Below are 13452 nucleotides of genomic sequence, written 5' to 3' on the forward strand. Positions count from 1 at the left end.
GCTTACGTTATTAACACAAACAAATGCCAGGGGGAAGATGCCCGGCTGCATTCCTACATCTGTGACGAACAGCCATTATGGTGCCGAGGGAAAAGAAGATGTGCAGAAAACACAGGGAAACATGCCGACAAGCTTCTGCCTTACAATTTCATTAGAACAGCCGCGGAAATGTTAATTACTTCAAGTTACAGTATAAAAGCTCCTCTGAATGTTAATTAAATCAAACCCCTATCCAATAACATTTGTTTACTCGCCAAGCCCAGATGTCAAACATATTAGGGACCCTCCTGGTGGTTCCCCACCAGCTCTGAGGGAACTATGGTAGCTGTGGTCTTCAACTGAACTTCTGAGAGGATCACCGAAAATAAAAAAATAAAAAAACTTTTAACTAGCTGCAAAATTACCCCATTTCCTATAAATGTAAGCAAACAACTAACCGGCATCATTATGATAAATATGCTCCATCAAATTGTCAGTGTCAGAATAATCACCCTATTATTGCTGATTGATGGGTGTGCTTGTACACCTTTCCCTGGCCCAAGGCGCAGAATGCAGAAGATTCTCTTTTAATACCCTTGGCAGATTTTCATAACTTCAAAAAGAAATGAGCCTGGAACCACTCCCTTTGGGTGATCCACATAACTTAGCCTGTATGCTAATGGGAAGTTATCAGTCCAAGGTAGTTGCTAATTGAGTTCAGAGAGCATCCTTGATAATGATCTGTATTTATTTGCATTCTAGTACCAATAGCTGGTGTATCAACCTGCGCTCAAAGATAAGGCAAGGTCAAAAAACATTAATTACCACACCAATTTATTAAATTAGATTAAGTTTATTTATGGGCTTCTGGCCTGATACAGGATCGATTTTTTCTTTGAAGTTGACTGAAAGAAGTCAGCATTTATAAGTCTTACTTTTATGGAAATACGCTTGCTTATCACAGAATCATAATCCTCATTTGCGAACCCAGTCAGGCGGGAGAAGGTTCTAGACCCATATCCTCTGTATCTGCAAAGGTTGTATGAGGCTATAGGATTAAAATGTGAAACATAGAGGCTGTAAAACTTAACCACACCACCACATCCCAGGATTCCTAGCTTGGTTTACTGACTCTCAAGCAGGAAGGACACCCAGATTACAGTCTCTCTCCACAGGGCTCCTTACGCTTCCAGGCAGTGATGTATAGGGTGACATCCTAGCTTCTCACTTTCTTCATATGTTTAATATGAACTAGCGCAGATCCCGTGGTACATTCAATTTACACTTTATTTCAGACTCACAGGGGGGTCCATAGCAAGAAAAATAAACTCAAGACATACAAGACAAAACAACAAGTCTACACTCAAATTAAAAAACAGTTAATATCTCGCCAGTGTTCTCTTAGCCTGGAGAAGCACCAAGAGCAGATCTTTCTAGAGCTGGTTAAGGTCTCCATGATGCTGTATTCTGACTCATTCAAGCAACACGAAAAATCTGAGGTCTAAGAAGTGCCCCACATGTAGGAACAGCCAGAAAACATACAGTTGACTAGCACTGTGCCACCTGGGAACCTGAAGCAACAAGCTCACTGCGTCATTGTAATCTACTATGAGCCTCCTTCTCCTGCAGCTACACCAAAGGTGAGGTGTACACACAGGTGTGCAGAAAGCCATTTCTAATCAAATAATAATTAGCTGAATAAACTTCTACTCCAGTTAGGTGGCTATACAACCCATTAATGTGGGTGGATCATGTGGGTTACTGGGTACAGCTAGTGTTCGCTGTTGAAAACCAGATATTAACTAGGTACAGTACCTATAGTATTCTAGCTGGTTGTTAGTATCTTCAACAAACGCTAGTTGCAGCGCCCATCGGCCGAATGCTAGGAGGCAAACTCATTTATATCTATATATATTTGTCACAAATTGTAAACACCATGCGTCTTTAAGGCCTGAGCCATAAACCTGCCACATTTCAACTTTACACAGTTGCCGGTTCACAAGATAATCAAGTCATGGAGATACACACCAATTCCCGGAATTATTGATAAATATGTAGTCATTGGTGGAGTGCCATTCAGATCTTCGGGGGCAAACATAGCTGGTGTTGTATGTGATGTATTCTTCAAGTAGCATGTGAGAGTGTTAAAAGAGTTAAGCCTTGCTAAATTATCCTGATCTAGGCAGATCACACTGGACTTTCTCACTCTTGTCTCTACTTTATCCCATAAAGACATGGATCAATTATTCTGAATAGCCAATCAGCTCACTCTGAAATTATACAAAGCTGATCCCTTTATGTGATTGATGGGGTGAAAGGGGCCAGGTAAGTGCTGGTACTCAATCCCCTGGAGGACACAACATCAGAGGACAGCCAGTGATTTAAGGCTGATCCCAAAACCAGGAGTGAGATCGTACATTATGTCTGTTTTCTGAGAGATGCAATCCCCTTCTCTGAACATCTTGGCAGCAGCTTTGCTGTGTGACGTACTAGCCGGTGGACATGGCGAGTCAGTCGGGGTGAAAACACACAGGCACTGAACTGCTCTGGGGGGGGGGGGGGGGGGGGGGCACTTTAACAGGTGTTTAAGACCCACGCTGATACTTTTCGGGAAAGGTGAGCCGATTAAATGGAAATCTGAGCAAGCTAAAAAATACAAAGCACTGATGCAGGCATGATCATTTTCTTTGGCTGCCTCAAGTTTATCTGTTTCCTCAATTCACTGTATGCTAATTAGGCACTTTGCTGCAATCTCAAACAGATTGTTGTAAACTAAAAGGGGAAGCACTCTGCAAATCAACAAACAAACCCTTTGCCCTCCACAGTCCCGATTAAGCGTTACACTTTCTCCCCTATTTGCCATAAATAGGTTGATTTCAGTCCATAAAAAATGTGTATGAATTTACAACATTCACATTTTGGGGGTAATCCGGCAGCAGATGTTGCATATTAGTGACTGTGTCCTTGCATAACTTTATTATAGCAATCCATGCAGCACTTAAGTCATCATTGACCCCACAATGTGCAGCACACCATGTACAAAAACGTCAGAAATGAAAGGTGTATCACAAGAGACTCGGAGATGAAAGAGGACTGCTGGTTTGCAAACTCTTAATCTGGAGTTGTAATTAATAGGCCAATCAAAGCAAAGGGGAGGGTTGCTCAAATATTTGCATGATTACCATGACAAAGCATGTCACCATTCACAATGGGGGAGCGAGTGAATGAGGCTTGCCACATTCACTGGTGGAGGCGTATGCGCCTGATGACTTTGATAAAGATGTGTTGGGGAAAACACAGTGGATCCCCACACTCCTCCGGTGGCACCATCCATAGGACAACTCACAAAATGAGATCACAGCAGCCAAGATGCTCCGTTAGCCCCGGGCAACACACACACAGACACACACAAACTCACCACCCTCCCTGGTGGTAGGGCTGGCATTTATGTCTCAGCTCTTCAATGGCAGTGGAACCGTGAGAGGTGGCAACTTGATCGCTATGCTTTCCCCTCCAACACACACATTTATGTACACGCACATCTATACGCACACCTGGAAATCCAGCATGGTACTGCAGCGGTGCGTGTAATGTTGTATCTCTAATTAGGGTTGACTGACGTCCGTCTCTTTGGGTCCACCCCCAGAGCAGAGTCTTAAGGCCGATATATGCTTCTGCATTTTTCGAAAAACGTACACATGGGAACGCCCTCCTCTACGGGGAATGCCCTCTCCGAGGGCTCTCGGAGTTGCGCCACCTACTCTTCTGGCGGTGAATTGTTTTCAGCACCCACAGCCTACGGAGAACCATAAACAAAGTCTATCCGTCCGTATCTGTGCGTATCCGTGCGCCCGCCCATCCGTAAACGGAGACGCAGAAGCATATTTTGGCCTTTAGGCCGAATCCCAATTCTCTGTCTTAGGCCTACCCCTTACACCTACCCCTTAGTTTACCTCTAGCCTTTGTCCCTCGAAACTGAGGGGTAAGGGCTAGGGGTGAAAACATACCCCTATGAAATGAGACACCACTTGGTTATGGTTATGTATATCGATGTCTCCAAAGCAAGTAGTGTTATGCACTGATTTCAAACTAAATTCGCTGCTAATGGAGTTTAGTTAAAAACTGTAGACATGCACAGAGTCCATTCAAGGCTAGTCAGAGAAATGTGGGACTGTTGTGCAAATCAGCAATGTAACGTTAGCATAGCAAACTAGCGATTTAAAACATGGTGGCAAATATATATGTACTAGGGAGGCTTTTTGACGGGGTTCGGTTTCGGCTGAACCTTCGATTTTTTTCCCACCTAACCGAACCCTACACTTGCACTACGCTGGTCGACGTAATGACTCCTCCGTTGATTACGGGAAGGTGTTAACGTAGGTGGACCGTTCAATGCAGTAGAGTAGGCTGAGATAATGTGAAAATGGAACTTGTGAGCAGATAAAGTGTTGATTGGCAGTACTTTCAGTCAAAAGAAGGCGATTCAAGTCGATCTATATGTTCAATTTGCAATGCCGATTTGTCTCGTGGTGGCAAAGACCCTAAACAATACAGAACATCTCCGCTGTTAAAACGTTTGTGTATAAAACATCCGAAAGAAATTAAAGAAATCTAAAAGGCTAATATTTTGGATATCTATTGGATCTTGAGATAAGGTAAAAGTAGGCATATTGTAATTGTCAAAATTGTTTTTCCCACTTGTCTTCCTGGCATAATGTTGCCTATTCTTTTTTTTCTTACAGTTAAAATAAAATAAAATGAAAAATACACTTCTGTGGACGTTGTTTACTTCATTAATGTGTTTACTGTGTTAATGGACTGAGGATGGGAGTAGGATTCGGTATTTGGTTTCGGATTCGGCAGAATCTTAACCAGTGGATTCGGTATTCGGCCGAACCCCAAAAAAGGACTGTGTTGAGCACAAAACAAGACTGTCATAATTTTTGGGACTCTGGATGATCTGGCCGCCATTGTTGCCGGTTGCACAGTATTCACATACCCCTTGGTTTCAAGTAAGCTCCTGAAAACACTTAGTTTTAAGGGGTATGTACCCCTACCCCTTAGTCCTACCCCTTGATCAAAACGAGTATTGGGATAACCCTTACTCTCACGTGAACGCGCAAAACTAAAGGGTAGGGGTAAGGATAGCGGTAAGACAGAGAATTGGGATTCTGCCGTAATCCTGTAATTGTAGCGTAACCAATCAAAGCCCAGCATGTCGAACAGATAGCGGCGAGGTATGGGAGCTAGAGTAACATCACACCTCCCTTCCTTCCTCTCTCTCCCGCTTCATAAGTGCAGTAGCATTTCTCTGCAATGACAGTAAATGGGGAGATGTAATTGTGTGTACTTTCAGTTCCATCTAAAGACAACTTTTTTGATCCCTGCGTGTGGAGCTCTAGGGGGTCCCCTCTCACTTTAAACACACACACACAACGTAAAAGGGTCCATGGCTCTACCACACGGCTGCTCAGCTTCCAGGCCAGCTGCAGCATTAGTCAGGTGTGCACAGATGAGAACAAGGCAGCCTGGGTAGCTCTCCTAATGAGAGGTGGGATTGATGGTGTGGGTCAGCCAGCTAAAGAGCCTTTTCTTCATCCATTTCCTGCTTTCATCTCTTCGTCTGCCAAGACGCTTTGAGGGAGCGTGCCATTCATCTCCACACACTATTCTTACCCGTTAATTAACAACTCCACATCCAAAGACATTAATTATCCCCAGTGAACTCCTTTAGAGGGAGGTAGGGGTCTAGTATTGGGTGGGTTTCAGTATGTCTTTGTATGAAGGTGCATGTTCATTAGCATGTTCACTTATAAAGGCAGCAGAAGGACAGCCACTTCACGTGTCAGACAACGAGTCAATGTTTTGATTTAAAGTGAGATCTGTAATGTTCTTCCCCGAGGTAAAGTTTGGTGAAGGTTTGCTGCTTTCACCAGACTGCCTGACAAAGGGTGAATCCCAGCAAGGACAAAACGGACTGACATTAGATAAACAGCATGATCTATCTCACTCTCTCAAGTTTCTTGGACAATCCCTACCTGCAGCTAAAGTAACAAAGGCTGAAAGTCACTCAGATGCATTCTTTTATGTACTATTTTGTGCCACGTAGCGTTTGAGGCCTGTGAAGTATGTCCTAACAGCAAATTGATGACACAATAATTGCACTAAGCATGCGATTACTCAAAGCATACTTGGCCATAAGGTGGGAAAAATAGACAGCACAATAACGTTTGTCGTACAAAACTGGTGGGGGATTTTACTGAGTCTAAACAACCAACAGCTGCTGTCTGATAAAACTGTGGCGCCTAGCTTTTTATCTGGGGACGGAACAGAGAGAGGAGAGGGAGAGAGATAGGGTGAGCTGAGGGAAATGTCATTGCAAGCTAATTCAGTTAGCATTAATTTAATACCATCCCTAAATTGCAATCTCCATAGGTCATTTTGATCCAAATAAAAGGTAATAAGGTAAAAATGTACCAGGCCTTAAGCTAAGCATGGTCTGACGAGGTGGGGTAAAAAGAAGTGGCTTCCAACACGGAGTTGGTTAAATTGAGTTTTGTAAACTAAATGTTTACAGGTAGCTCTCAAGACAAAGTGTACCATCTGTTTCAGCTTGACAGACCATCAGCTAGAGAACGGCTATGTTCACATCAGCATTAGGGGACCCTCACTTTGAACTGAGATATTTAACAAATCCCCAAGTTCTGTTTAAGTTTGCAAAATTAAGTATACAACTTTTCTTCCCATCTTGTAAACCAGGTGGCGAATGGGAAAGCAGAACCTGCAAGTTCAACAGAATAGTAAGAAGCCACAACCCATCAACCACCGTTTGTTTGGAGGTTCCCCGAGGACAAATCCAGAGCACCATGCAGATCCCACCATGACTGACAGTCTTCCCCTTGTCGTGTCCCACCTCCCATCCAGGCTACCCTGCCTGTAGCTGGGCCATCATGGCCAAGGATTATCTGGAGCAGCCAGCCAACAGTTAAACAGACTGCCACTACAGCAGCCGGTCCCTCAGGCAATTAAAGAGCTGACACCCATTAGGCTGGAGGAAGAAGAGGGAGCGGAGGAGTGCCGGCTGTGTCGAGGGCGATCCCTATCTCATTAGCGGGCCTATCACAGAGCCTGGTGTGGGGTGGACACAGGAGACCGAGGCCTCTGCTGGCCTCGTAGGTGGACCGAGCCGCCATCCCACAACCAGCGGGGAGGAAGTGGACGGTGTTTACATGCCAAACAGGCGTTGGAGAAGCCCTTTGAGCGTCCTAATTATGACAATGCTAACGATGCAGAGTGCTTGTATCCTGTCTCCAGCTGTTGACAGAACACTTGTGGACACCTACGCAGTGCTGACAGCCCGCCTACAGCTGTGGACAGGGCGGGCGCAAACAGCCTCTCTTCACGATGAAGAGTGTCTGGCTTCTGTGAAATGTGTCTAGCAAAGCACGTGTGTAGGCAGCAGAGTTTAGAGTGCAAGCCTACCTTTAGAACCCGAGTAGGAGTCAGGGGCTGGACCTTGGTTTGAGCAAGTCTTTGGGGCGGAGTCCTCTGTGCTACTGCAGAACCAGCCTGGGACAGTCCTGGCAAAGTCATCGGCCTCTCACACAGCACCCATTACAGATGGCACGCTACAGGAGCACCTGGCCGCCAGACGCACTGTACTCCCAGATCATTCCCAGCAAGTAAATCCACATGAAATTCAGGGATCAAACACCGCCCACACAATAAATGAACGTGTCCCCTTGGATTCAGCAGGAGGACAGAGAGGGGGAAGAATGGCTGCCTTCATGACAGAAACAAATAGAGGAGACTTATTAATAAGTCACACCAATAACTGCATTTCCTTTGAGAAAGACTGGCTTGATTTTTAGCACACATTTGTCACAGTGCAATGCTAACGAACATGGGCTTGTTTAGAGAAAGAACCTTCACACAACCAAATTCAAAATAACATGTCAAAGCTTGAAAAACTTGATAACCCTGATAACGAAGACACTATTTATTGTTTAAATGCCATTTAAATACTCACAAAAATGCCATGACTTGTAAAGTCAAATGTTCTTTAGCTGTACCCATATACTGTGTACAACCTGAGTGTGAGTCATACAGCCGTGAGAGCGGCGCTGCAGCTGTTTCTCCCTCACGTGGCAGGTGCGTTCAGAGATCTGAGAGCAGCAGCGATCACGTCCGCCGTGCGAGGGTGGCGGGGGGTGTTAGGGTGATTGTTTTCATTTCCAGACATGCATTACCAAGCAGGCTCAGTCTCCAGCAGAACAGATGTGATTTCCACACCTGGGGTAGGGATGGAGGGGGGGCAGAGGGAGGTGGGGAGGTGCCTTTCATCACAATTCCACCAACCCCACAGTCTCCTGCATTCTGACACAGGTGCTTGACTATGTTTACAGGACGGCTGTATGAAGGGACGGGACATGGTCGTGCTAGCAGCAATCACAGGCGGCTGATGCCAGGTGCAGAGCGGATAAAAGAAGTAGCTGGGCCCTTTCTTAACCTCGGTACCATGCACCCGACACTGTAGAAATGGACTGGAAGAGAGTGAGTCCAATCAGTCATGGTTCCTTGCTATAAAGACTACACTTGAGCCAACCATGTCTTTGTGACAGTGTATGTTCACCCAGAAGCATTCTGCCAGGAGAGTGTGCAGTGTGTAAGAGGCAAAGTATCATGTGTGGGTCATGTGCCTCATTTGTAGTTCACTCATGATACTGTGAAATTCAGATTTCAAACGCAGAAAAACAACATCCGAGCCCTAAAATAGTATTCTAGTTTCTCCTTTTGATTCAACTGAAACTCCACTTCCAAGACATTCTCAATGCAACGTTTTTCTTCTGCAGAAAACAGTTGTGTGAAGAGGACATTACTAAACTAGAAAACAAGGTAGCACAACAAGCAAGATATTGAAGAGGTGCTGTGGATAAGTTGTCTCTGAAGTTTGGAGTACAGAGCCTGGCAGAAACACGGGCCACCTACAATTCATGTTGCTGTTTGAAGCTGCTGATCTGATTGGACAGTGGCTAAGGCCTTGTGCCGGTATTTGCATGGAAAGATGGAGAGAGGAAAAAACATTAGGAAAAAGTCCTTGCCTACTTCTGAATGCTGTTCCTTAGCAACAACAGCACTGGGAGATCAAAGTGGCATGCCTGTGTGTGTGTGTGCTTGTGTGTGTGTGTGTGTGTATGTGTGTGTGTGTGTGTGTGTGTGTGTGTAATTGAATGAGTTAGTGAGTGAGCGAGCAAGAGATAAAGAAAGAAAGAGAAACTGAAAGACAAATGAAAGACAAAAAAAAGTGTGTAGTTCGAGGAGAGCAGACTGTTTATCCTGTACTTACTTATTCTGCATCATGTTCAGTATGACCCAGTCGGCGGGGTAAACATTCTTCCCGATGAGATCCTTGAACATGATAAATGTTTCCATTAAGAAATCCTAAAAAGAAAAGAGAGGAAGCATTTGAAATGAAGACTGTCATTCCCCCGACCTGTGAGATAAGAGCAATCTGGAATGAACTGTGTAGGGCTTATGGCTCTGAGCAGAAACAGCTTTTAGATTGTTTTTTAAGGTTCAAGGTGAAAGACTTGTTCATTCCTCCTTTGTGAGGCTGGTGCACTGATGTCAGGGAGGAAGCCGGCTGGTTATTGGGTGAACGTGAGGGATCACAGTACTGATGACATCCAACATGTATTTTTTATGAAAATAAGAACATGCTCCTGATCAGTAGGAGCTGCATGCTTGTAATCTCTATCTTTATTTGATCCTCAGAGTGAGGGACTGAGAGTCTATGTGTCTGTCTTGGGCGGTGTGTGCTAGAGAAACTGTCCCCTCACACTGTGGGTGCTTGCTCTGGTGGGGAAAATAAAGACCCCAAAAGTTGTCTGGATGGAGGCCAGCTGTGAAATGTTACACCAGCCCATGCCAACTCTACTCTATAAATCTGGCCGGGCAGCCTGTCTTCATTGTGGTGATTGCTTGCCTCACCGCGGGAATGAAGTAGGCTCCCGGAGACAAGTGCCGTATATATTGAAAAACAAGATGGTGGAGGGGGGGCTGGTTTGTTTAATTCCCCTCACAGTAAACTCATCACAAACTAAATCTTATTTTAAGTCTCCCTCCACATGTTTAGCTTGGGGGGACAGAGTCGGTTTCTTGCAAGGACCCCGTCACTGTGGGTGCCATGTAACATGTCAGCCGATAGGAAGCTTTCTCTGCTCCATCTAATGAAGATCTGGTATTGAGTTATTCTGGGGAACAGATGGTCTGATCCATGGCTTTTACCACAGTATCTGACAGTCTGAGTGATGGTGACGGATCAATCTGATTAAGTTTATATTTAACCATAATGGAAGCCATTTGTTCAATGATTCCACCCAGACATTGTAAGTATAGTTAAGTATAGAGTTAGATATCAGCAGGATTGGCTCATTGACTTGTTGAGGGACCCACTCACCACCACGTCGGTCCTCATCTTGCCAAAGGTATTGATCAGGTGTGCGTAGTGGTAGTCATCCATCTGTCTCAGGGTCGCAGTCATGCTGGCCACGAAGCTGCCCTGGAGAGGAAGAGATCAGAAAGAGAAGATCAAGTTCAGTGTGACGTACAGGAACAGCCCTTACTGTAGCAGCTGAGGGTGGACTATGGTCCGGGGGCAGAGCTAGGACACAGAGGTCTGAGTTAAATGCAGAGTGTTGTAACTTAGCCCCACAGGCTCTTGCATGGTAGCAGAGGGCACGGAGGGTAGACGGATAGTTGGCAGGGTTGAAGAGACCGCTTAAGTCCTCGTCATGCCTTCACATGACTGAGAGACAAAAGAGTCAGGAGGGGGTGGGGGCATATTGGAAAGCATGCGGTGGTGACAAACATCTTTGCTGCCACAGCGCTCTGTTTCAGCAGTGATCCAGACTGTTCGAGGAAGAGAGGCACGCATGAGGAGAACAGCAGTCACTAAAGAGAGATGATAGAATATGGTATGGCTGGAAGGTCCAGTCCTGGATGGCACAGGTAGGATAGAAGATGTGTACCAGTCTGAGGATAAGAGGCGAAATGGGTAGAAGGGGATTTGTGAAATTCTGAGAGATGAAAAGAGATGGATTGCTATGAATTAATTATTGAGAATGTTGACATTACATGGATTCACCAGGAGACTAATTATGTAAGAACAAATAAAGAATGTAAGGAGTATCTTGAAAAACACAGCAATAGACTAATATCATGTCTGACTGGAATAAGCAAGACAATAATTATCTCATCGTAATGCTAATAAGTACATGCAATGCCAAATTCATTTAAAGTCAACCACTGTAAAAACTCACCAAAATAAGTTTAGTTTTCTGAAATGTTCGGTTTCAGTTTTTTCTTATATGTATATATATATATATATATATATATATATATATACACACATATATACAGTAATCACATAGCTGCTGACATCACAAATGTGTGACAAGATAAGGGAATTAATTAAAAGTTTAAACTGAATCAACACAATATGCATGAGAGCACATTCAAATTATAAGTCTTGAAGTCGGATAAGCCTTTAGATATACAGCGTTCTAGCTAGCTGTGTGAAACACCGTCAACACTGCACCAGAGTGGCTCACCTTTCAAGTTCTCACATCCATCTACAATAAATACAGTCTATCTACTGAAAACAAGATCTTCTCTGAAGAACACCTTCATAAAATGAGATTCAAGACTGAACAAGCAGAACAAGCCTCAGCAGCAGCAGACTTCTGGAACACGGAGGCGCCGAACATTTGAATGAAAAACATGACAACATCTTGGTGTCCTCCGTCATGGTTTTTTGGTTTTTGCCTTGAATTCAGTTGCATTGTGAAGCGTATCCAGGAGCAGTAATTAGGCCTGACCCACATACGTAGGGCAGCAGGAACAATGCTGAGCACATCAGCCAGCCTCCCTGCAGCCTCTGCTGCCACGCTCTCTTCAGATCTTCACAGGCACTGCATTTAGCACACCTGACAACATCACGCAAAACACCCCATCCAGCAAAGACAATGTTTCCAAAACACACTCTGACACCACTGTGTGGCGATATCCAATTGCGGATCAACAATGTATAGCTTGATTATACACCTGAATAGACAATAGGTACTGTACATTCTTGGCCATGGGCTGTTGATTTGGGGGGTCAATCTACTTCCTAGTTTTTCTACGCTGGGAACTAATGGGTTTATGGTGATGTAATATTCTAATACAGAAATAGAGTGCAGGACCCTATCAGACAGAAGTCATCATTGGGCATATTGCAACCACGGCTCACAACGTTGCAGCTTTCAACTTTATCCCAATTAGGCTGAGCTTGATGAGGAGCGAGTGTATAAATGACTGCTGCTGCCGCTGCTTATATAAGTTCCTATTTTCCTAACCGGTGAACAAAGGATCCAATTACTTGATAGCCATGCAGATAAAGGGAAGGGGGTCACGTGGGTGATGGGATGAGGGGGGTTGGGGGGGAAACATAGAATGGAATGAAGAAGGAAATAGTCCAGCTGGCTTCCACTTGCTGTCTACAACAGTGTATTCCCCAAGGGAGAGACGATTAATCTCTCATGTTCCCGCTGTTGTGTAGTTCCTTAAGAACTTGTCCGAGGATGACAGGCGCGTCTTTTTTCAATTCAGCCCGTTAATGTTGACGTATAAGCGAGCGGGATGGACATGAGGGTGAATGTAGGCAGATGTGGCTCCTGCCTTGTTGTGGTGGGGTGGGGGAGGGCTGGGGTGGGAAGGGGGGGTTACTGCCTTTGGTAAGCTTAGTGTAGTGTTTAAAAGACAGGCTCTGTTTTGAAATCCTCAGAGCCTGTTGCGACGTCTGGGGTTTAAGAAGCAGCTACAGGCTCCTGCATGGCCAGTTTATCTGCTCATCTGGGAGTAAACCCACAGACAACGCGACTCAGGTCCACAACGAAGACGAAAGTTTCAACACAGGACTACTAAGGTCTGACGGCTTTGCTCGCAAGAACAACGGGCCGATCTCCCTGCAACCAAGTTCAAAACAGGCCTCTGACAAGAGCTGCTGGGTGTAGTTAGCAGACCGGTGAAGTGTGAATGCTGGCTGATTGTTGTAACAGGAAGAGTTATGTTGTTTTGTTTTCCCAGCTCGTTTCCTTTGTGTTCAGAAGCTGTGAACTAGAACCAAACACGCTTTGAGATAATTTTATTCCACTAATAAACTACCGAATGGACTTGAATGATCCTTAAGCTTCCCAACAAATGTAATTGCTGCTTTAGCCATCAGCGTTCCTAATGGAGGGAAAATCCATTACGGCAAATTAAATTGAGGTGATGGATTCTGGCTCTCTCCCTCCCAATGGACGTGGTCACTATGAACTAAATATGTATCGGTGGAGGGTAAACACCTTTCAATGTGAAGCAATTACAGTTGGGGACTAGAATGAGACATTATTCCAGCTGCAAACAGACAAACAGGCAAAGAGAGACATG

General features: G+C 44.8%; 1 protein-coding gene across 1 annotated transcript in view; it reads right to left on the bottom strand.

Annotated features, from left to right (window-relative positions):
- The window catches only part of dock1 (dedicator of cytokinesis 1), a 208916-nt gene that overhangs the window by 60138 nt on the left and 135326 nt on the right, over positions 1–13452 (bottom strand). The window contains exons 28-29 of the mRNA XM_067244751.1: positions 10439–10540; positions 9326–9420 (exon numbers count right to left, since the gene is read on the bottom strand). Coding sequence (XP_067100852.1) covers positions 9326–9420; positions 10439–10540 — 197 coding nt within the window. The remainder of the gene's footprint in view (positions 1–9325; positions 9421–10438; positions 10541–13452) is intronic.

This window comes from Osmerus mordax, chromosome 10, assembly GCF_038355195.1.
Source record: "Osmerus mordax isolate fOsmMor3 chromosome 10, fOsmMor3.pri, whole genome shotgun sequence".
NCBI lineage: Eukaryota > Metazoa > Chordata > Actinopteri > Osmeriformes > Osmeridae > Osmerus > Osmerus mordax.